Genomic DNA, 22,916 nt, shown 5'->3' with positions numbered 1-22,916 from the left:
ACTTGGTGCTGTTGGGGGTATGACCTTCAGCTGGAGCAGATTCCCTGGAGGGCTTCTTAAACACGCATGCCCCAGAGCTTGTGATCCTGCAGGTCTGGGCTGGGGCCTGAGAATTTGCATTTCTACAAGTTCCCATGTAATGCTGATGCTGTTGGTTTGGGGCCTGAACTTTGAGGACCACTAAAGACTGTTTGTGTGAGGTTTCCACCTGTCCTTCCCCCACCATGTGGGAAGGTATCAGTATTAGCTCCTAAGCAGATAACAATTTAAGCGTGTGTCCCTTAACAGGAGCATACTTAAGTCTCCTCCTCCAGGCCTGCCATCTTAGTGCCAAGTGTGCAGTAGGTGCTCACTGAACACCCACTGGCTAGATTCACATGCTTGTTCCACACCCACCCCTCACCTGTTCCTGTTCTGCACACAGTGGTGCCCCCCCAGGGCCTGCAGCTACTCAAGAGCACAGAGAATTCCCTGCTGGTGAGCTGGGAGCCCTCCAGTGACGTGGACCACTACCTCCTCAGCTATTATCCCCTGGGGAAGGAGCTCTCTGTGAAGCAGATCCAGGTGCCCAAGGAGAAGCACATCTATGAGATCCCTGGCTTGCTCCCTGGAACCAAGTATATAGTCACCCTGCGCAACGTGAAGAAAGATATTTCCAGCAGCCCTCAGCATCTCCTGGCTACAACAGGTGAGGAAGCAGCCAGATGCCCCCAGGGTTCCCAGGAGAGGCCCCACATTGGGTGTTTTCTTACACTTTCCCCACAGATACCCTTCTGTGGGTCAGGACATTGTCCTAGTAGATAGTTTGAAAAACACAACCATTAGGTTCTGGAGAAGAGTCCCAGTTCTGTCTTCTCTTGATGCTCCCAGATTATTGGGTCCTCCATGTCAGTAATGGCAGCCTGCTGATTTGGGGTTTAAGGGGTCCTTTGTGTCACTGAAATTAGTCAGGTCTGGCTGCTTTGCACCCCACATAAGCAGCCAAAGAGCAAACCTGCATCCCTGGCCCTTCATGGAGACTCCAAAGCCTTCAACAAGTTCAAGTAGGAATTCGTGAGAAGCTGCTGAAGCTGCCTGCGTCAATTAGATTCATCTCAGCAGGAAAGAGAGGAAAACACAACTGAAGGAAGTTTAGGGAAGAGGTTGTTTACAGAGGCATGTTGGAGAGCAAAACAGGAGGACTAGCATCAGTGGAGATCCAGCCCAGCCAGAAAGGGAGAGGGGCAAGCACTGGTACTCGATGCAGAGAAATGTTCAGAAAAGATACCTGATGATGCACTTTTGGTGAAGGAATGCAGGCAGGCACTGTTTCCCCACAGGAAGGGAGTGAAGATCAGTTTCTTGAACTCTCTCCTGCTTTCTGCTGGCGACTGCTGCTGGCTGATCCCAGAGGCTAGAGGGCAAGGCCCTTGGCTGACTTAATTCACAGAGGTTGCAACCTGCGCTAGAGAGCAGGATGGAGGCTGGTGGGGCCTGGCTTGCAGGGACAGTCTCCTGTGTACCACCAAATACCACCAAAATATTTGGAAGAACAAGCATCACGGCTAATACGATCAGGGCAAATGGGTTTTCCTCTCGGTGAATGCAAAGCCAATGAGCCCAACCAGGAAACAAGAGTGGAGAGAGCTTTAATACTTGCAGCAGGTGCACAGAATGCCAGGGATAACTCTCAAAGCAGTGTTCTCCTCTGAATAAAGAAAGCTGGGGCTTTTATTAGGAAACTCATACATATTCATTTAGGAAAGACTCATAATCACTTGTAGAGGTGGGTATATTCCTGAGCATGCCCAGTTTGAGGTCATACATTATAGGTTGAAAAAAAATGGTGGATAGGGATGCCTCTGGGTGAAGAATTTAGTATTATAATAAAAATAATGAGTCAGAGTGACTTAGCCATTTTGGCTGGTTCCTGGTAAGTTTCTCTGAAGGTCTTTAATGACAGCAGTAGCAGCAGCAGCAGCAAAAATAGCTTTGAAGGCACTGCTGATAGTCTTTTGAAGTGGCAGAGGCTTTTCCCCCTGTTAGTATAGATGCTTGCCCCTAAAATTGCCTATCTAGAAGCTAATATTCACTTCTTAAAAATTCTTGTTTCCTCATGAAAGTTCTTAAAGCAACTTAGATCTTCCAGGGTTTGGAGAAATCTAGCTGTTTGAATGACTCAGATTCATTCCTTTTCTCAAAACGTTTTAACTGAGCACCTGTTATGTGCCAGATACTGTACAGGGGCTGATGACCCTCCTGGGAGAGAGCCAGGTAGATCCAGGTGGATGGGACTTTGGCATGTAATGAGTCATCTTTGCAGAAATGCCAGGCTGCTCGTCCTTCTTTGAGGGTAGGAATAGGGTGGGGGTAGGAATGGGTCAGAATTGAAAAGGGCCAGGAAAGACAGTACCTTGAGGGCACAATTTCTGATCACCCTTGTTGGTGCCCTCTAGCCAAAGACACCTAGTTACATCCCTGTAGTTGAACAGGTTGGATTTATTGATTGTTTTAGCTTGGAGAATGCACACCATGGGGACTCGTGGGGACATCTCAGCAAGAGAGTGTAAGAAAGGACTGGAGTGTATGGAGGACTGGTTATAGGCTTGGGTTAGGTAATTTGGGGGAACTGGGGTAATTCTGTGGGTGGTATCTTAGAGGATCTTATCTAGAAAGAGGATAGACTGGAGGGAGGCTGAAGGAGAGGGGATGTTTCATTGTTTGTGTGGCAACAGTCATACTTGTGTCTGTGTTCAGATGTGGTCACAGAATGGCCTGTTTTTGCTACAGAGTGGTCTTGTCTGATGCTCATGTTCTGGTAAGGGCTCTAGGTCCAACAGAACACCAAGCCCTAGCTGTGAAAAGCCCTAACTGCTTTTCTCCTTTCCCTCTTTTTATCTGTAGCTGCATCTGCCTACAGACAGGAGTGTCTAGCCTCACAGGGAAAGAGTAATATCTGTTCAGAAAGTTGTAGCAACCCTTATTGGCATCTTGCTCTAGGGACTTGTAGAGTCTGGCTACTGTGAGGTTTGTCTTTCTGTCTAATCTGATTCAAGTTAAAACCTCTGTCTTTTGCTCCTCAGGGGAGCCTCAGACCCAGCAAGGCTTATCATCCTCATCATAATCTTGAACATTCTCATTAAGTCCTTGCCTTTTCATTTGTGAACCCCTCCTAAATCCCTTAAGCCATGTAGGCCCTCTGCTACAATCTGCGTGTCACCTTCGTTACTCTCCTGACCTGTCTCTGGGGAATTTCATCTTTGAAGGATGTCAAGAAACAGGACCTGGGCTACAGGTGGAAGCCAGCAATGAGAGGCCATGCTTCCGAGAAAGGCTCCGAGGGGCTTTATCCTTAACATAGGGAGTCAGGGACACTCCAAGGGACCAAGGGACCTTGACATCACCAAGTTCACACCCTGCCTGATGCATGAGTTCCCTGACCCACATCCTTGACAACTGGTCAGCAGCCTGGTGGGAACACCTCCAAGGAGGTGAAGGTGGAGAAGTGACTGTGGAAGAGGACAAGGCTGAGAACCTGGGGACTTGTCTTCCCTTCAAGGTCAGGCTCGATTGGCCTGGGAATAGCTGTTGGAATTCAAAGTACTCCCCAAAGACTCCAGTCAGTGCCCTGCTCCCCGAAGTTCTTCCCTAAGAGCCACGTCAATGATCCATTTTTCTGTATTATAATTCTACAGTTCTTTCCCCCTGAGTGGAAGGGCAAAGATTTAGCCTAAAGTACTTTGCTATGAATAAAGCTGAGCAGGTGCTCTCCTGCCTTACAGGGGAGGCAGCTGGGGCAGCATGAGAACACCAGGTAGCTGGCGGAAGTACTAAAATTTGTTAGAACTGCAGGAAGGCTTCATTGAAGGACCAAGTTGAAATTCACCTACTCTATAGTTTAGCTTTGAGTTAATCCTTAGAGAAGAATTTGCAAGTGAAGGACTATAATTTGGGAGATGGAGGGAGGAGCTATGTGTATGATAGAAGTTATACTATAGAAAATTTGGAATGCGTTTCCCAAACTTTACGCAGAAAGGCCAGAGCGTCTCATTCTGAGGTGGTCTCTAAGGGAAGGGATGCTGCCCCTGAAGGGTGACCACTTAATTCAGAGCAATATCTGATCCTTGTTAAGGACCCTGTCCTAGGGTTGAGGCCAGCTCTCTCTGTGTAGCTGATGGCCATTACAGACCATGGGGACCTCTGCTCCTCACTGCTGTCTCCTGTGCTCTCTGACCCCTGACCCTAGATCTTGCTGTGGTTGGCACTGCCTGGGTGACAGAAGAGACGGAAAACTCCCTGGACGTGGAGTGGGAGAACCCGCCGACCCAGGTGGACTACTACAAGCTGCGGTATGGGCCCTTGACAGGGCAGGAGGTGGCTGAAGTCACTGTGCCCAGGAGCAGTGACCCGAAGAGCCGATATGACATCACTGGTAAGAGCTGCACTGAGGATGTGAGGTGTTTGCTGAGGAGGTGGAAGTGTGTGTGTTGGGGGGTTGGGGGGGTGGGAGGAGGTTGAGATAGGTCTGTGGAGTCCTGGGAGGGTTGGGTTGGCAGGCCCTGGAGGGGTTCCTGTTTTAGATGACTGAGTAGTTGCTGGGAACTGGAACTCAGGAAACGGGGATGCAGAGGGGTTGAGTTTTGCAAGACTTGAAGTTTATATAATTCTCAGGGCCTTGTGTGTGTGTGTGTGTGTGTGTGTGTGTGTGTGTGTGTGTGTATGTGTGCTGGGGATTGAACCCAGGGCCTTGTGTGTGCCAGGAAAGCACTCTACCAACTGAGCTATATCCCCAGCCCCTTTCAGGGCCTCTAGAAGAGCAGGAGTGCACAGTTTTGAGTACTCAGGCACAGGCCTGGGAAGGAGCCCTTGCAAGTTGGGGCCCCAAGGCTTATTCGCTCCATGGCCAACCTTCCTCTGCAGCCTTGTTCTGCCCTCTTCTTCCGCTCCATCTTGAGAGAACATCTTGGGGTCCTCTGTGTTGGTGGACTGGAGTAGGAATATGTGCATATCCACGCACTACTTTTTTCTGAAGTTTGCCCCTGGGGTCTGAATATTTGTATAAGGAGGAACAATCTCTCTCTCTCTCTCTTTTCTTTTTTTGATACTGTGGACTGTATCAGGGGCACTCGACCACTGAGCCACATCCCTAGCCCTCTTTTGTATTTTATTTAGAGAGAGGGTCTCACTGAGTTCTCACTTGTTGAGGCTGGCTTTGAACTCGCAATCCTCCTGCCTCAGCTTCTGGAGTCACTGGGATTACAGGTGTTTGCCAGTGTGTGGCTAGGGAGGAACAATCTTTCAAATTGCTTCTACAGAGAAATAATTAAAAAAAAAAAAAAAAAGAAAGAAAGGTGTGGAGAGGGAGCTAGGTATTATAGTGAAAAGGAAAGAGACTTTTTTTGGCGTGGTGCTGGGGATTGAACCCAGGGCCTTGTGCATGTGAGGCACTCACTTTACCAACTGAGCTATATCCCCAGCATGGAAAGAGACTTTTAAGGGAAGATAATTGTTGGAAGCAGAAAAACATTTGGGGTTATGAATAAAATTGGGAGATAAGTGCTAGAAGGCCCAATAAGGAACCAGAGCTCAGATTTCACCTCCTCTGTCCTGTGCCCCCCACCATCAGCCTCTTCAGTGATGCCTTCTATTTCACCCATCCTGGGGCTCTTTATCTGCCTGTACCCTGAGTCTTTGGGAAGGAAGCAGAACCCCTCATCTCCCCTCCACAAGAGAAGTCTGGGGGAAATGCAGCGTTGGGGGAGGGGGCTGGAGTCTGCTCTCACTCTAGCACTGGCTGCTTGTTTCCAGGTCTGCAGCCTGGGACAGAGTATAAGATCACAGTTGTCCCCATACGAGGCGATCTGGAGGGCAAGCCAATTCTCTTGAATGGCAGGACAGGTAAGAGCTGCTTGGCGATACTTGCATGTTTAATTGTATTTGCATTCAGGTATTGTTCTTAGTCGACTCTTTTCTGGATAAAAATTCTAGGATTTGCAGGCAGAGAGATTCTACCTCTTTAGATGTGTGGACATCTTTTTTCAGGAACATGAGCGGGAAAGCAGACTTCTCCTGTTTTAAATTTTTCTTGCCTAGAAAATTTCCCCCACGATCCTGGAGTCAAAGGTACTCCGGCACCTTTGTATTCATCTCAATTGTTTCAATCACTGGACTTTGGACCTAGGCACTCAGTTTCATATTACCCAAGGACAGGGTGGCCTGTAAGTTTTTTCTTGCCTGATTTGTTCCTGATGTTCACACTCAGGCTGTCCACTTTGAAATATGAAAATATATTAAAGGCCCTCACATGGGAGTAGTGACACAGTTACTATCTGTGTATTGAGAAAATACATAATGACAAAATGTTACAAATCAGTAATTTGTAATTTATAAGTTTATAACTTATATTAATCATAACAGAATTTGAAAACATCATAGGCATATATAAAAGACATCTATGTAACAGCTTTTAAATAATACTTTCGCTTATAGCCTATATTGAATTGGGAGCCTCCTATAGTCACTCTGCTCCTGCCCGCCCCAGGTGGGAAGCTGTGATCTAGAAGGTGATGGAACTGGTGGAGGCTAATTCTTGGAGACAACAAAGATGGGATCTAATCGTCCTTGGAAGTTTTTTTAGTTCTTTCCAACCCAGTCTCGAAGTAGCTAGTTGGGATGGTGAGAATTGGGGGGAAATGAGGCAAGGATTGAATTCTCTATTTTAATTGTTTAACAGATTGTGTATCTGAAGTATGAAAGAGTTATAGTTGAGTGATTTTAAAGGATAAGATATAATCTAATTTATAAACTAGACAACATAGACTCTGTAGCCTGCCTGAATCGTGGACTAGCGAAACGTTATAGTGAGTTGGAAAATGACAAAGACTTCCTCGTTTCTTTCTCTGTAGCTTTGAATTCACTGAGAATTTACTCAGTACCGGGCATTATACTCATGAAGCACTTTTCATGAATTATCGCATTTAGTTCTCAGCGATTATATGTTGTAGGGACTAATATGATTTCTATGTCATATGCATAATCAAACTAAGACTCAGAGAAGTTAAGCTCAGGAATCACCTAGCCAGGAAACGACAGAGCTGGGATTTGTATGCGGTTTGTGCAAATCTAAGCCTTTGGGCTTAGCCACAAAGGTGAAGTGTTTCCCAGTTTGATGATTCTATAAGAGATGAACACATTCTCCTCTCTTACAGAGTCAACAGAACACAGAATACCTCACCTAGGGTCACCGAACTGAGTGTGTGGATTTTTCCTCATATACCCAGAAGTTCTCCACCAGACACCAACGGAGTGTCCTGTAATTCAATTCAATTCAGACACTCTACCTGGAGATAGTGTCAGACCACAGACTAAGGGCTCAGTCTCCCAAGACCCTTCTTGCTTCAGATGCTAGACACATCCTAGGTTGTGATCTGTATTTACAAGCAACCAACAGTGAGTTGAGGTTCCTAGGACTCTTTCCTTGGGCTCTATTAATTTGCTAGAGTAGCTCACCGAACTCAGGGAAACACTATACTTATGCTTACTTATTTATTGTAAAGACTATTTATTGCACAGGATACAGATAAACAGCCAGATGGAAGAGATGCACAGGGCAAGGTCTGGGGGAAGGGAATGGAGATTCCACACCCTTTCTGAGCCCACTACCCTCCTGAAACTGCCATGTGTTCAGTAACCAGGGTGCTCTAGAAAACCTGCCCTTTGGGTTTTCATGGGGGCCTCATGTGGTAGGCATGACTATTTAAATCACTGGCCTCTGGTGATACCTCAACCATTTACCCCTTTTCCCCACACCAGTCTTGATGAGGCGAATGGTACTGAAAGTGCAGCCAGCCTGTGTCCTGCGGCGTCCAGGAGCTCCCAGTCATTTTTATCCCATTAGCATACAAAAAACTACTAATCACTTTGGAAAGTCCAAATGTTTCAGGAGCTGTGTGCTAGGAAAAGGGACAAAAACCAAATATGTATTTCTTATTATAAATGATTGTTATGAGCTGTGCGATTCATTAATGCACACCAGACACATCTGCGTCTTTCCACAATGTCGAAACAATAAATTCACAAGCCACACAACTTTCATCAGCTGTGATCCACTGAGTGCCCATGGTTCACTGGTGTCATGACTATGGCAATAGCTAGCTCTTTTATCCTATTCCAATCTTAATTGTTAATGTCTATACCAAGTGAGTCACGCATCGCCGTCTGCACAATGATACTCGGGTTACAGATGGCGAAGAAGGGTCGTCGGCGAGGGCTGTGGGTTTAAGAGGCAGAAATGAAAGCAGAGGCAGAGGGCTGGTATAGTTGTGAGAGTGGCTGCAGGTGATGGGATGAGGGGGAACCCAGCCAAAGAACTTGTCAGAGGTGTGGAACTTGTAAGGACTGGGTCCTTCAAAGTGAGGGGCCAGATGGCAGGCAGTTTCTAAGGGGCCTGAGTCAAGCAGGGAGCCCGAGAGAGTCTGGAGTTAGACACTTGTTGACCTTGTGATACCTGGTGGTCTGACAGCTGATGGCTTGGTGTGCACTGCCCTCTATCACCATCCCAGATGCCTCTCCTTTATGTATTTCAGGTGAGAGTGGGGTGCATAGTTGGGTGGTCTGGTGTGCCGAATAAGCTCACATGCCTGGTTTCCCTGGTATGGGTTTGATACACCCAGGAATCCATGTGCCTTTGATTTCTTTCATGAGGTCGTCATTTTTTTTGTGTGTGTGTGGGGGGGTGGTACTGACGGAAGGGAAACCTAAGCTATATTTTCAGCCTATTTTGTATTTTATTTAGAGACAGGTTCTTACTGAATGGCTTAGCACCTCACTGTTTCTGGCTTTGAACTTGTGATCCTCTTGCCTCTGCCCGCCCCCCCCCCCCCCCCCCCGCCCCCAAGCCGCTGGGATTACAGGCACATGCCACCACACCCAGCCACAGGTGGTCATTTTTATCAGCACAATTGATAGTTTGTACCTTATTATTGTACCGTGCTATTGGGAGTTATTCTTTCCTGTAAATTCTGTACACCCAACATCTGATGATTATCTCTTTGCTCAATCAAGTGGTTAAGTCATTCAGTTTGAGCACTTGCACTCAAAATGGAGAATCTCAGGGCTTCCCGCTGCTTTACAACACAGAGTGACTCAGGGCAGGGCACAGCCTGCCCTCCATGGTCACAGCACCACACCTCTGTCCTCCTTTTCCTTTACTGATGGTTAATTTTCATACTGTGTACTCCTTAGCTACAAAAATTTCTGTGACTCTTCGTTGCCTTGGGAGAAGGTCTAGTCCTTTTATCTTGGCTTCTGTGGACCTTTGTCCTCATTATTTCCGGCAGAAAGCCTTCCCACAGTCAGACCCTCGTTGGGTTTTCCCAGCAGAGAAGGCTCATCTACATACTGCATTTGTTTATGTTGTAACCCCATCTTAGAAAACGCTCTACCTTCATCCCTGTCAACGAATTGGGCAAAAAATGACATAGTCCTTTAGAAACTAATAAAGATGACATGTCATCATACCTACACTTCATAGCAATATCACTTATCCTTCCAGGTTCCACTCAAACCTCTGCTTCTGGACTGAAGATTTTCATGACCACATTAAATGTAGGCCATTCTGCCTCTGAGTTCCTAGAGCATTTAATCACATGTGGCCTTGAATTCTCGTTAATCTTTTAAGTATGCTATTCCAGCTAGAATATTAGCACCCAGGAAGTGTATTTATTACCAATTATATCCTAAAAGCAGGATGGAATGTTTTATTGGACTGTAAACAAATCTGTGTTGTGTGTTCTCTAATATAAAAAAGAAAAGTTCTTGTAACTTCTAAGATCAGGAAACACTCTCAATCCTGGCTAGACTACTAATTAATTTAAGAGAAAAAGGAAACTGCTTTCTCCAAACATTTTGCCTCTCATGAGATGGAAAAAGGCACTGGAATTTAAGATAGTATAAGCATGTACAAGGAGGAAAGGACACAGTTCAGATATTTTCCACTTAACAAGTCACCCAGTGGAACTTGTTAAACCAAAACTCTGAGACCAAAGGATTTCTAAATAAAAGCGTTTATTGAGTTGTTACAGCTGCTGGCCAGAAAGGACCAGGTCTTTGGACAAAATCCTGCAGCTACCAGCAGCAGGGTGAAGTAGCAACTGGAAATATATCTGTAGCACCTACAGCCAAGAGTAATTTTACAAAATTTAGGGAAGGAGAGCACAAGTTGTTTGCTTTGAACCCACAATGCCTGCTGATCAAAGGGGTGAATTATGCAAGGTGGGAGGACTTGGAATAGGAAGGGAGTCTGCAAGGGGGGTACTGGTAGTTTCCACACTGGTTGGAGTTAACAGTTTGGAAAATTTATAAGTGAACAGCGAAATGTCCCTGGGCAGTAATGGGACTTAAGTCAAGATTTCAATATATTCTCAGCAATGTGAAAATCTTCTTGTGTGAATTTCACCCACAGCTGTTAATTGGTTAATTTCCCATAGCTCTTTTGACCATCCTCTGGACTTCTAATTATGTAGAGGACATCTCTGAGTTTTTCTTTTATCAAACGAATATCACAAAAAGGGATAGAGTTGACAGAAAATCCTCTCCCTATTAACATACTTTATGTGCAGAGAGAACCTTCTGGAAAGGTGTAGCTTTAGGTGGGCTGGCTTCCAGAGCAGCAAGCACAACCAGGCCAGTGTCCTTAGAGGACTGTCCCTGTTTTTCTCCAACAGCCCTACAGCACACTTCACATGGAAGACAAGAAAAGCAGACAATTAACAAAGAGGAGGTTGCCATTTTTTTTTCATCTTCAGTTTCTGCATCTGTAAAATGAAGGGTAGGACTAAACCAATTTAAAGTCTTTTTTATGATCATGGTTATTCTTTTGATGATTTCTGTGATGCCTGCCTCCTTATACTGATCATGAAACAAAGCACGCTTGCTTTGTTCTGATTTCACAAGCTCCCAGGCACAGCAGAACCTGTTGTCTACGTATTCGCTTGTTAAAAGTTTTCTCAGAACTTTCTCCTTTAGATGCAATGAAAAAGCAGTTTTGCTTCCCTTACTGTTTCACTTTTCACTCATTTCCAATGTTCCATTTGCAGTGGCCTCACCTCTTGACACTTTCTTTCTCAGACTCCTTCAGCGTTCCAAGATGAGCTCCTGTCCACTTTAGAACTCCTATCTCTCACATAGCCACCCAGTACAAACACCAGAGGCTGAAATACATTGACCGTCTCTTTCACTGGAGTGACTGCTCTATTATGATGGCTTCTGCATCTGTGAGGCTTCATGAGTATTATTTCTGGTCCTTATAATAGTATTGCAAAGTATTATTATTCCCATCTTACTGATGAGAAAACTGAAGCCTACGTAGTTTTGGAGACTCAGGATGAGGTAGTGAACAGCTGATCTGCCGCTTGAACTCAGAGTCCGTAAAGACCAAGGTTGGTAAACTTTCCAGAAGCAAAGCTAGAGAGGAGCAGGAAAAGGAGTTGATCTTTCTGAGCACATTTTTCTATGACTAGTGCCTTCTGAATGATTTTTGTTGACACAATGAAAAGCCAGTCACAGAGGCCCTGAGCACAGGGAATGGCATACCTAGGTACTGTAGTCCAACTTTTCATAAATTCACCTTCAAATCAATGGTATAGGCCCTGGTCCTCTTCTCTGTCCCCAAACCTATATCCATAGATTTTACATTCTGGCTCTGTCCTTCCCTGCAACACAGCTGGGAGAGTCACAGGTGGCCACCATGAACAGGGAAACTGCTTTCTGGGTCTGTGGCTGTGTGAGCACTGGACATGTGCTAAAGGGCATTTCAGGATAGGCCTAGGACAGCCAGTCCCTCCCAACTAGGTGAGAATCTTGTTATAAAGTAAACTTTCCTTATGAGAATGGGGCTACCAATTAGCCTGCCTCTTCTGTATATTCTGTATATTCAGGTTATTAGGTCCCTTTGAGCTGGGGCTCTCTTTTATTCTAACTTACACATGCACTCAAAGGTGAGTCACCTATCAAGTCTTGTCAGTCTTGCCTTAAATCTTTCTGGCCTTAAACAACCCTGAGAAAGGTTTGCAGGGTGCTAGTGTCCAGCAGGGGAGATGTTGCAGCCTGAGAAGGAAGGTGGGGCTGTGGTTCCAAGACTCTATCTTGTAGTTGAGGCAGCAGCTGTGACTCATTGATGACTTGGCCAGCTGGGAAAGCTACTGGGAGACTTTGTTGCATGGAATCGCCGTTTAATAACCCTCACATTCTTTCTTGGCAGATAGGGAGGCTTTGGTCTTGCAGCCGGCTGGCTTCTTCTAGCAATGTGGTATGTTGTGAGGGGGGCCCATCTCAGAGATCTTTTTCCTATTCCTGTACCTCAGCATCTGATTACCATCCTGAGAATGGCCAAAGAGAACAGCGTTGTGAAGAGCCTTCTTCTGGCTTAAATTGTTAGGGAACTGAGAGAAAGGAAGTGGAAGTGGGCAGAGAGCCCTAAGTTCTAGCCTGGCTCTGCCTCCTACTGGCTACGTGAGCTTGGGAAGTTTCAGCTCCTCTCTGGGTTAAACTTCCAGGTCTCCTATAACCCAGCATGATTTGATGCTGTTTACACTTCCTACTTTTCATAGCCAAGGGTCTTTTTTTTGGGGGGGGGCTCTACTGGATCTCTTGAGGGCTCTGGGACCATTGGGGGAATGGGGCTCCAGGGCTGGTTGCTGCCTGGGGGATGTGGTAGATCTCTCAGCATCCACAGGCAGCCCCGACCCCACCAAGCCATGGGCCTATGCTATGGGCCTGGGCAGTGTGGAAGGAGCACTGATCCGAGGCAGGGAGGGGAGGTGGGAGTCACTGCTAGGACCCTGGGGTGTGTGGATTTGGGTCACTTTGGAGAGGGTGAGGGCCATGGGCTTCAAGGGTGTTCTCATTTTGGGTGGGCACTCAACCACTAAGCCATATCCCAGCCCTATTTTGTATTTAATTTAGAGACAGGGTCTCACTGATCTGCTAAGCTGAGGCTGGCTTTGAATTCGTTATTCTCCTGTCTCAGTCTCTCATGCCACTGGGATTACAAGCGTGCATCACAGTGCCTGGCTCAGGGTATTCTTGCACTCTTTTTCCTCCTCCCTTACTTTTCCATTCTCAGTTCACTGCTGATTTCCCAGACTGAGATTTCACCTTTGGAGGGTGCTTATCCCTTCCCTAGCATGTGCAGAATTATTTATTGTATAGAAAGAGGCAACAGGGCTGGGAGAGTCCTCTACTATGTGCATGCTTCCTCCTGAACACCTCTTAGAGCCTGCTCCAGCCTCCTGAGACCTGGACATGGCCCCCTGGGCATCAGTGGCCAATTGTCCAATCTCATTCCATGAGGTCTGCTCTGCTGATGAGGTATGTCCAGAGCCTGTTTCCCAGAGGCAAAAGGCCAAGACTATTTTATCTCCTTAGTTTTCTCTTCAAGTTATGATTTACTACTGCTGCTAGATTTTAGATATTACTAACCTTTCAGATCACACTTTGTTTTGTTTATGATTTATTATTAGTAGTGGTTCCATGAGAATAGACTTATGATAATGCTGCATAAGTTATAATGGTATAAAATGGGAATGCATGGTCTGATAGAATTGGGTTCAAATACCACTTAATACGTCTCCAAGCAACCGTTGGTCCCATCCCTCTTTCTACTTCCTACTGTGAACCTTTCCCTCCCCACTGCTATAAATGGTCACTCCATTCTGCATATTGCTCAGGCCCCAAACCAACAAGTCATTCATTGTACCCCACATCAAATCTGTCGGCAGATTCTGGCAGCTTTACCTTTGAAAACTCCCAAGCTGTCCTTTTTTCATGACCTTTGTCACTGCAGAAGTTGTCTGAACACCTGCTATCTTGCACACAAATGGTTAGTACAGCCTCCAGGTGGCCTCCACTCAACTTGCTATGGTCTGTACTCTTATCAGTAGCTAGAAGACTCTTTTAGTAGCAGAAGTCAGATCATATCATTCTTCTTTGCAAAACCCCAAATCTCATCTCAAAAATCTCAACTCACTCAGTAAGCCAAAGTCATTACAATGGCCTTCACGACCGTCCACAGTCCACTCTTCCCCTTACCTCACCGGCCTTACCTCAGGCCACTTACTCTGTCCAATACCTGGTCCTCCTTGCTGTTCCCTGAACACAGGAAGCAGGGCCTATCAACTTGTTGTTCCTACCTGGTAGTAAGTTCCCCCAGGATGTTTACGACTGGCTGCCTCATTTCATTTAGGTCTTTGTTCAAATGTGACCTTGTCAGTGAGAGAGATCTTCCCTGATTTCCTTGTCTAAAATCATGAAGACAATTTGTTCATCGTTTTCTTTCTTCCTTTTTGGTGCTGGAGGTTGAAGCCAGGGCCTTGCACACCCTGAGCACTTGCTCTGCCACTCAGCTATATCCCTCATCCGTGTTCCTTATCCTGTGGTCCCTTTACCTTGCCTTGTTTGAATTCATAATGCTGTACTATTTGCTTGCTGCCTATCTCTTCCCGAGAGAGTGTACACTCATAAGACAGTCTAAATCTTGTTCATTGCTTGTATTAGTTCCCAAAGGCTTCTGGAACAACCTACCAAAACCTGGGTGGCTTAAAACAACAGAGATTTTTGTCTCTAGTTATGGAGAGTAGGAGTCTGAAATCAAGGTGTCCCCAGGACAATGCTTACTCTCATCAGAGAGGGGAACCCTCCTTTATCTTCTAGCCTCTGATATTTATTGACAATGATTGTTCTGTGACTTATAGAAATATCCCTCAAGTCCTATGGAATTGGCTCCACCCTAATAACCTCATTTTAACTTGATTATTTCTGGAAAAACTCTATTTCTAACTAAGGTCATATTCTGAGGTCCTTGGGGATAGCACATCAATATATTTGGGGGAGTAGGGCTGGGGGAAGGGCACAGTTCCATCTGATGAATCCCTAGCTTTGAGGAAGCATTCAATGACTTTGTGGAATGAGTCTGACTACTAGCTGAGTGATCTTAAACAAGCTATCTTACCTTTCTGAGCCAGGCATGTACTTAGTGCTGTAAGAGCAGTAGCTTTTATTCATTTTCCATTGGATAATCTGATAAATGCCTTGTATTTCTACCATGAGATTTGATAAAGTAATATATATAAAGCACCTGGCACTTAGTATGCACTCAGTAAATGGCAGTTGACTTACTAAATGAAATCTGCACTGCTTCTGGTGATGGAACCTGTTTGATCTCTACACACAAATGAAACATTGCCCTTATACTTGAGAAAGATACATTATAGCTAATAGTAAAAAATGAGACTATGTGAAGTTGTAACTTCTCTCTGGAGACTCTTTGGCCAAGAGACTAAAAGTATGCGGCAGCATGGGAGGAAGGAAAAATGCTTAGGTGTCTGAGAGTAAGAGCTGTTTTGTTTACTTACCCCCAAGATGCCAATGTGCATTTGGGGGAGTTCTGGTGACATGCCTCAGATTTGCTCTGTGCAGCATCTTTATCAGGGACCTTGAAGATGTGCTCAGATGGCTTACTTATAAATTTCTCCAATGACAAGAAGCTGGACAGGAAAGTAGCTATATTGGACAAAAGACTAAATTATAAATGGGATCTATAAGATAATAAGGGTCAATGTTGGGTTCAGGAAATGTATTACATGCAAAAAATGAGAATGGTGTGGCTTAACATGGAAAAAATTGATTTTAAAATTTTTTTTTTAGTTGTAGATGGACACAGTACCTTTATTTACTTATGTTTATGTGGTGCTAAGGATCAAACCCAGTGCCTCACATGTGCTAGGCAAGTGCTCTACCACTGAGCCCCAGCCCCAGGCCATTATTGATTTTGATGTGCATCAGAGTCATTTGAGAGTTTTGTATATTGACTTTTAAAACTAGAATGCCAAGGCTTATCTGAGATCTTCTGAAATGAAATCTCTGGTGGTGGTGCTTAGGAGGCACCCAGTGTTTACAATGATCGAGAGCCCTTGAGTTAGTGAGAAAGATTAGGGATTTTCTAAGGCCACCAGCTCAGGACATGTTATTGGGAAGCATATATGTATTGAAGACATGGGCTGCATCTTGTCTGGGTTGGTCCTTTTTGAATATAAACTTGATACCAGCAGAGATTTTCGATTCATTTATTGATGACCGCTACTGATTACATTCCCTGGCACTTAATGGATGTGCAATGAATTGTGGAACAAATGAACTCAGCTTAAAGCAGAGGCCAGTGTCCACCTGTCACTGATGATGGAGAGACCCTCTTGCATGGTGTAGACTACAGAATGAGGTCACCCAGATTAACTAGATCTTAAAGCATCTGTGATCTTGGCCAGCCAAATGAGTTTTCTAATATTTCTTTCTCATGCATTTTTATGAAGAAATTGATGGTCCAAGGAATGTGGTCACTGATCAAGTGACAGAAGACACAGCAGTTGTCTCCTGGGACCCTGTGAAGGCTGACATAGACAAGTACATGGTTCGCTACATTTCCCCTGAGGGGGAGACCAAGGAGACGACTGTACCCAAGCACCAGAGCAGCACTGTCCTGACTGGCCTGAAGCCGGGGGAGGCATACCAGGTGTATGTGTGGGCCGAGAGGGGCAACCAGGGCAGCAAGAAGGCCGACACCAAAGCCCTCACAGGTATGGAAGGCTGGGGAATGGCATGACTCCCCAGAGCAAGGGGAGGGTTCATGTTTGAATTAGGAGGTTGTTGCCACTTGGCATAAACTCTTTCATTAGCAGGGTAGAGGAAACTTGCAAAAGCAATTTTGAGTTTCATAATTAGAGAAATTTTTCCTTTTAATTTTAAACTGAGAAGACCAGACTTTTTATTTGATGCAGAAGGTCATTTATTTGGGCTGGAATTCTGTATGCAACTCTCTCTCGAGAGTACCTTTTTTGTAATTTTCATTTTTTTTTTGAATGTGAAAATTAAAGTGTTGGACTGACAGGAAATTTGGACACTTATCTCAGTTTGCAGTGACTGTGTGGGCAGTCTGCATATAGTCTGGAGCTCTCTTGTAAACCATGGAAATGGTTTTTTTTGCATCCTGAGTCAACATTCCCCAAATGTGCCGATTCTGCCTTTAAACTGTAGGAACATAAGCATTGCCATTCTTCATCTGCTCATCCTGCTCAGCTTGGGCCTGCAGGTGTATTGAGACAGAGCGTGGCCATTCCTTCTGGCTACACCCTCCTCTAGTCCCTCCCGGGATTCAGAGCAGCCTGACTGTGGTGCTCACTTGAGGTTCCAAAACACTCGATAGGACATCATGGAAAAAGGATTTGCTTATCATGTGGGCCCTGTTCTGGGCAGTCGCTGAGCTGACTTTCAGAGAAGCAGGTACAAGTTAGGAGTATGGTTTTAGAGTGTGGCTGTCCAGATTTTAATCTCAGCTCTGCCATTTGCTAGCCAAGTAGCTTTGGGCAAATTACTTTACCTCTACTCCTCAGTTTCTTATCAGTAAAATGATGCATGAGAGTCTGCATCAGAGGTCGTTGGGAGGATTACATGAATTACTTCATGTAAAATACCTGACATTTGGCAAGTGCTATGTAAGTAACAACAATAGTTATTTCTTAGAATTAATCAGCCTTTGGCCTTGGAATGTTTTGTGGTGCACAGCCTGCTGAATGGATGCTGGTGGGCCTCCGAGAGCCCCCTTCTTCTCCAGGGAGGAGAGAAGTGGACAGTAAAGACTGCAAGTTCTAAATCTGGTGAAAGTCAGGATCATCAGACTTTCTGTAAAGGATCAGACAGTAAATGTCTTTGACTTTAGAGACACAGTTTCTGTGCAGCTACTCAGCTGTGTTACAGCCACAGACAACAACTGTGTTTCAGTAAGACTTTATATAGATGCACAGTGGGTCAGATTTGGCCTATGGGCTGTAGATTGCTGCTTCCTTGTCTGTTTACTCATGGCTGTCTATTTACTCAGATTTTGAACATTGTACAAAGAAAGCATGTGGATCAGCTCTTTTAAGAAAACGGAGGGTGGACAAGAGAAGAAACTCCTCTTTCCTCAGGTGGGGTGGTGTTAATAAGCACCCCACAGTTGGGGATCCACTGGAGTGTGACATTGCTGCTGGGTGGGGGGCACCAGGCATGGAGCTGGGCTCTGGAGGAGCCATGATAAAGGAACTGACTCATGCCTGGGAGTTGTTCACAAGTGAACAGCTAGAGGGCATTGCAGCCCGGGTTCTCACCAGTGTGGTCGCAGAGAAACCTGGGCAGACTCTAGAGTAGGATTTGTAGAGAAGACAAGTGAAAAAGATCAAATACACTGAGTTAGGTTCTAGAGGAAACACACAGCCCTGGAACTATGGCGACCTATAAAAAGGATATCAACCACAGCCCAGGGTGGGATAGGGGTCATAGCAGGCTGTTGAAGGAGGTGACAACTGAACACAGCCTGGAAGGGCCGGTGGCAGTTAGAGGTGACAGCAGTGTGCAAAGAAGCTTCAGGTCAGGTAATCTCAGGGCTTGTGTAGGGGACAGGTCTGTGAGGGGCTGCATTGTGAAGAAGGCAGGAGTGGTAAAGCCAGCTCAGAGTCCCAGGAGCTAAGTCATGTGTCCTTACATGACAGCTGCCTGTGCTGCAGTCTGAACTCTGGTCCTTAAGGCCAGTCATGTTCCTTGGCCATGTATTCCCCTGAGCCAGTGTGCTAGGCTTGGCAAGTGCTGCCAGACAGGTGTGAAATGCATTTGCTATCCCAGAGAGCCCAGCCTTTTGAGGAACTGTTGTTTAAACATGAAAAGAAAGGCATCCTTTCTAACCATATAACAGGTACTTTGATTTTTAACTCTCACTAGGGGTTTACATTTAGAGGAGAATGTGGTATTTCACATATAGTATTTACTATGCAATAGCTCCTATAGAATTCACCCCTGTCTGTGAGGTAGGCACTAACACTTCCCTCTTCCTAGAGGTTAGGTCACATAGAAACCCGGGAAGCTCCTACAAGTAGGAGTACTTTTATTAGTCCAGACCTCAAATACCATCCCTTTAAAACTCTTCCGATTCCTGGACACAGACATGCTGTTTAGATGGAAAGAACTAACAGCTCCTACATCCAGGATATTTTTCTTCCCCCAAACAAATGCAGAGAGTTATTGAAGTTATTGCTTACAAAAAATTAGGAATAGGGGTGGGGTTGTGGTTTAGGGGTAGAGTGCTTGCCTAGCATGTGCGAGGCCCTGGGTTTGATCCTCAACACCACATAAAAATGAATCAATAAAATCAAAGGTATTGTGTACAACTAAAAGAAAGATATATATATATATATATATATATATATATATATATATATATATATATATATATATATATAAAGTTAGGAATAGAAAGAGTGTGCTATGTTAATACAGGATAGAGGAGAAATCTGTATATGAAGACCAATTCTTTTCATCAAAAAGCAATTTATGGGGAAAGTATATAGCACTGATCTATATGTTGCTACTGTACTTATTAAATGTGGGATCTCCTACTGCTTCCTTGCTTAAATCCTCCAACTCAATTATTGGCATATAGCAGACTCTGAAGGTTACTGAGGTCCTCTTTTTGCCTGTGAATGTGCTGGCTTTTCAGGAACTAGAGGGTGGTAAAGTCTGCCTTCTTTTATATCTTAAAGAAATTGATGGCCCAGCTAACCTGGTGACTGACCGGGTGACGGAGAATACGATCACTGTCTCCTGGGACCCTGTGCAGGCTGCCATTGATAGGTATGTGGTAAACTACACCTCGGCTGATGGAGAGACCAGGGAGGTTCCAGTGGCCAAGGAGCAGAGCAGCACCGTCCTGAAGGGCCTGAGGCCAGGTGTGGAGTATAAAGTCTATGTGTGGGCCCAGAAGGGGGACCGGGAGAGCAAGAAGGCCGACACTAAGGCCCCAACAGGTGAGTAGAGAAAAATGGCCCATTGGAATTGAATTCCATACTTATGGATTTGAGTGTGCATGGAACCAGGGACGAGAGACTACAACCAGAACCCTGAAGCTGTAGGACAGTGAGCTCCAGGGTTGATGTCAGTGGGCTGCTCTTCTCTGACAAGTGATGAGCTGTTCATGAAGCCACTTGGTCAGGAGAAGCAAGCAGTAAAGTTGTGTTGTAGCACTGTTTTTAGCAGACTTAGGCAGGACACATAGGATATGGTTATTGCAGGGATTGTGATAATAATTTTACAATGCTTGCTGGTGAAGTAGGCCTTTGTGAAATGATAAATTAGGTGTCCCAACGCTCAGCAGATGTTTAATTGGCAGTCTATGTGTGCATATACTACTAAAGACATTCTTCTTTCCACGTCAGGGAGCTGGACACCCAGAAGTAGCGCCAAATTTGTAATAATCCTCCCTTTGAGAACCAGAGGGCTGCCTTCTCTCTGCGCTAATGTTCACACTTCCTTTTTCAGTCCTGGGGAGTGAACCTGGAGTGTTCTACCACTAAGCTACACCCCAATCATTTTAGTTTTTATTTTGAGACTAGGACTTGCTAAATTACCCAGGCTGGCCTTGACCTTGCCATTCTTCTGCCTCTGCTTCCCTAGTAGCTGCAATTATAGGTGGGCACCACCACTACTTTCTGACCTGACTCCCACCAGAGACTCAGGATGGGAATCCTGTTGCCTTGTGCTAAGAGCTCTGGAAGATGAAAATCTCAGTTTTGGGGCTGGGGTTGTGACTCAGTGGTACAGCGCTTGCCTAGCATGTGCGAGGCACTGGGTTTGATCATTGGCACCACATAAAAATGAATAAATAAAATAAAGGTATAAAAAATGTTGTATCTGTTTTAATAAAAAAAAGCTTGGTTCTGGGGGGACCAGTGGGTGTTCCTTCCACATCAGAGCTGAGGCTTTCCCAAACATGTTCCTTCCAGACATTGACAGCCCCCAAAACTTGGTGACTGACCATGTGACAGAGAATACGGTCACTGTCTCCTGGGATCCTGTGCAGGCCGCCATTGACAGGTACATAGTGAGCTACACCTCGGCTGATGGAGAGACCAGGGAGGTTCCTGTGGGGAAGGAGAAGAGCAGCACCATCCTGACGGGCCTGAGGCCAGGCATGGAGTATGCGTTCCATGTGTGGGCCCAGAAGGGGACCCAGGAGAGCAGGAAGGCCGACACCAAGGCCCCCACAGGTAACCAGCTTGCGACAGGCTGTGTCACTGCTCAGCTCATGGTCTGGGCAGCTGGGCTCCTTCTCTGACCTTGGCAGACAGGGCGGCTTCATGGACTAGGGTTCAGCACGCCTTCACACTAAATGAAGTACCTCTTACTTCCTTGAATGGCTTGCAGTCTTCACAGATTGATGGTTACTGTTAAGGGTCCCCCATTCTTCCCCTGCCTGTGTACCTTTCTTGTTGTTAAAAAATTAAGTGTTTCTTGGTGAGGAGTAAATATGAAGAAACACAAGTAACCGCCATGCCAAGAGAGCAAGATTTGTGCATCCTGATCCTAAACCAACTTAAAAACAAAAACAAAAAACTTCCCACCTGTTTAAACCTTTCTATGAAGCTTGTCCTTGTTTCTGCCTTCTGGAGGAATGTTCTAAGCAGAAATAATTACTGTGTTTTTCTAGTTAAAAATAAGACAGTGTCTAGTCCCCCAAATGTCCGTTGTTTGATAATGGAAGAGTGAGTTCCTGTGAAGCAGTCCACCTTCCTGTACAGTTTTCCACTCGCACACCAGCTGCCTGCTCTCAAGGGGCACTGCTCAGCTTCTCTGGCGCTTTCTTTCTTGGACTCTGACTACTGTTCTTTCAGCTTGCTAAGTGCAAATTCTGATACATTTGTGTTTGAAAGAGAGGCCAAAGGTCAGGAGGAGAGGCCAGGGGTCAGAAGGAAGGAGGCTAAAGAATCTGAAGGAAGGAGAGGTCGGGCAGAGCAGATGCAGGGGTCTTGGAATGTCTTGCTGGACTGTAACAATCACAGCTGATTTGGGCCTCTCAGGTGGGAAACAGAACCCAGCCCCTCTCCCTCTGAGGTGCCGCTCATTTCACTTCCTGGGCTGCCTCCTTGAGGACCCAAGAATTCAGCTGTGCAGACAAGGTCTGCGTCCATGACACAGGAGAAGGGAAGAACATAGAAGAAGGGAAACCATGAGGACAAGAAACTGCCCCGGCCCAGCAAAACGGGCACACTGTCTGGTGGCTGTTAGAGTGTTTATTGATCAGCCCTTTTCCTCTTAGACATTGACAGCCCCCAAAACCTGGTGACTGACCAGGTGACGGAGTACACTGCCACTGTCTCCTGGGACCCCGTGGAGGCTGACATTGACAGGTATGTGGTGCGCTACACCTCTGCTGACGGAGAGACCAAGGAGGTTCCAGTGCGGAAGGATCAGAGCAGCACCGTCCTGAAGGGCCTGAAGCCAGGTGTGGAGTACATGGTCGATGTGTGGGCCCAGAAGGGGGCCCGGGAGAGCAGGAAGGCCACCACCAAGGCTCCCACAGGTAAGGGGCATCGCTCTTTGGCAATCTAACACCTTTCAGGCTAAGCCTGTGGGAAGATGTTTTTATTTATTTATTTTTATTCTTTTTAGATTTACATGACAGTAGAATGTATTTTGACATGTTATAACCACAGGGAGTATAACTTCCCATTCTTGTGTTGGTACATGATGTACATGAGTTTCACTGGTTATATTCATATGTGAACATATGAAATTTATGTCTGATTCACTCTACTGTCTTTCCTATTCTCATGCTTACTTCCCTTCATTCCCCTTTGTCTAATCCAATGAACTCTGTTCCATCCCCTCCATTGTGTGTTAGCATCCACATATCAGAGAGAACATTCAGCCTTTGGGTTTTTGGGATTGGCTTATTTCACTGAGAATGATAGTCTCCATTTCCATCTATATACTGGCAAGTACCATAATTTCATTTTATTTATAGCTGAGTAATATTTCATTGTGTATATGTACCACATTTTCTTTATCCATTCATCTGTTGA

General features: G+C 45.5%; 1 protein-coding gene across 2 annotated transcripts in view; it reads left to right on the top strand.

Annotated features, from left to right (window-relative positions):
• Nucleotides 1-22,916, top strand: part of Tnn (tenascin N) — a 64,200-nt gene that overhangs the window by 2,244 nt on the left and 39,040 nt on the right. The window contains exons 1-7 of one of the 2 annotated variants that reach the window (XM_076831392.2): nucleotides 3,704-3,793; nucleotides 4,226-4,411; nucleotides 5,788-5,877; nucleotides 16,344-16,607; nucleotides 19,599-19,862; nucleotides 20,838-21,101; nucleotides 22,151-22,414. In XM_076831392.2, coding sequence (XP_076687507.2) covers nucleotides 3,781-3,793; nucleotides 4,226-4,411; nucleotides 5,788-5,877; nucleotides 16,344-16,607; nucleotides 19,599-19,862; nucleotides 20,838-21,101; nucleotides 22,151-22,414 — 1,345 coding nt within the window. In that variant the 5' untranslated portion in view covers nucleotides 3,704-3,780. Of the gene's footprint in view, nucleotides 1-424; nucleotides 689-3,703; nucleotides 3,794-4,225; nucleotides 4,412-5,787; nucleotides 5,878-16,343; nucleotides 16,608-19,598; nucleotides 19,863-20,837; nucleotides 21,102-22,150; nucleotides 22,415-22,916 lie in introns of those variants that run through there. The other variant, XM_076831391.2, reaches the window with a different exon arrangement.

Source organism: Callospermophilus lateralis, chromosome 13 (genome assembly GCF_048772815.1).
Source record: "Callospermophilus lateralis isolate mCalLat2 chromosome 13, mCalLat2.hap1, whole genome shotgun sequence".
NCBI lineage: Eukaryota > Metazoa > Chordata > Mammalia > Rodentia > Sciuridae > Callospermophilus > Callospermophilus lateralis.
This window is presented reverse-complemented; position numbering and strand designations above follow the sequence as displayed.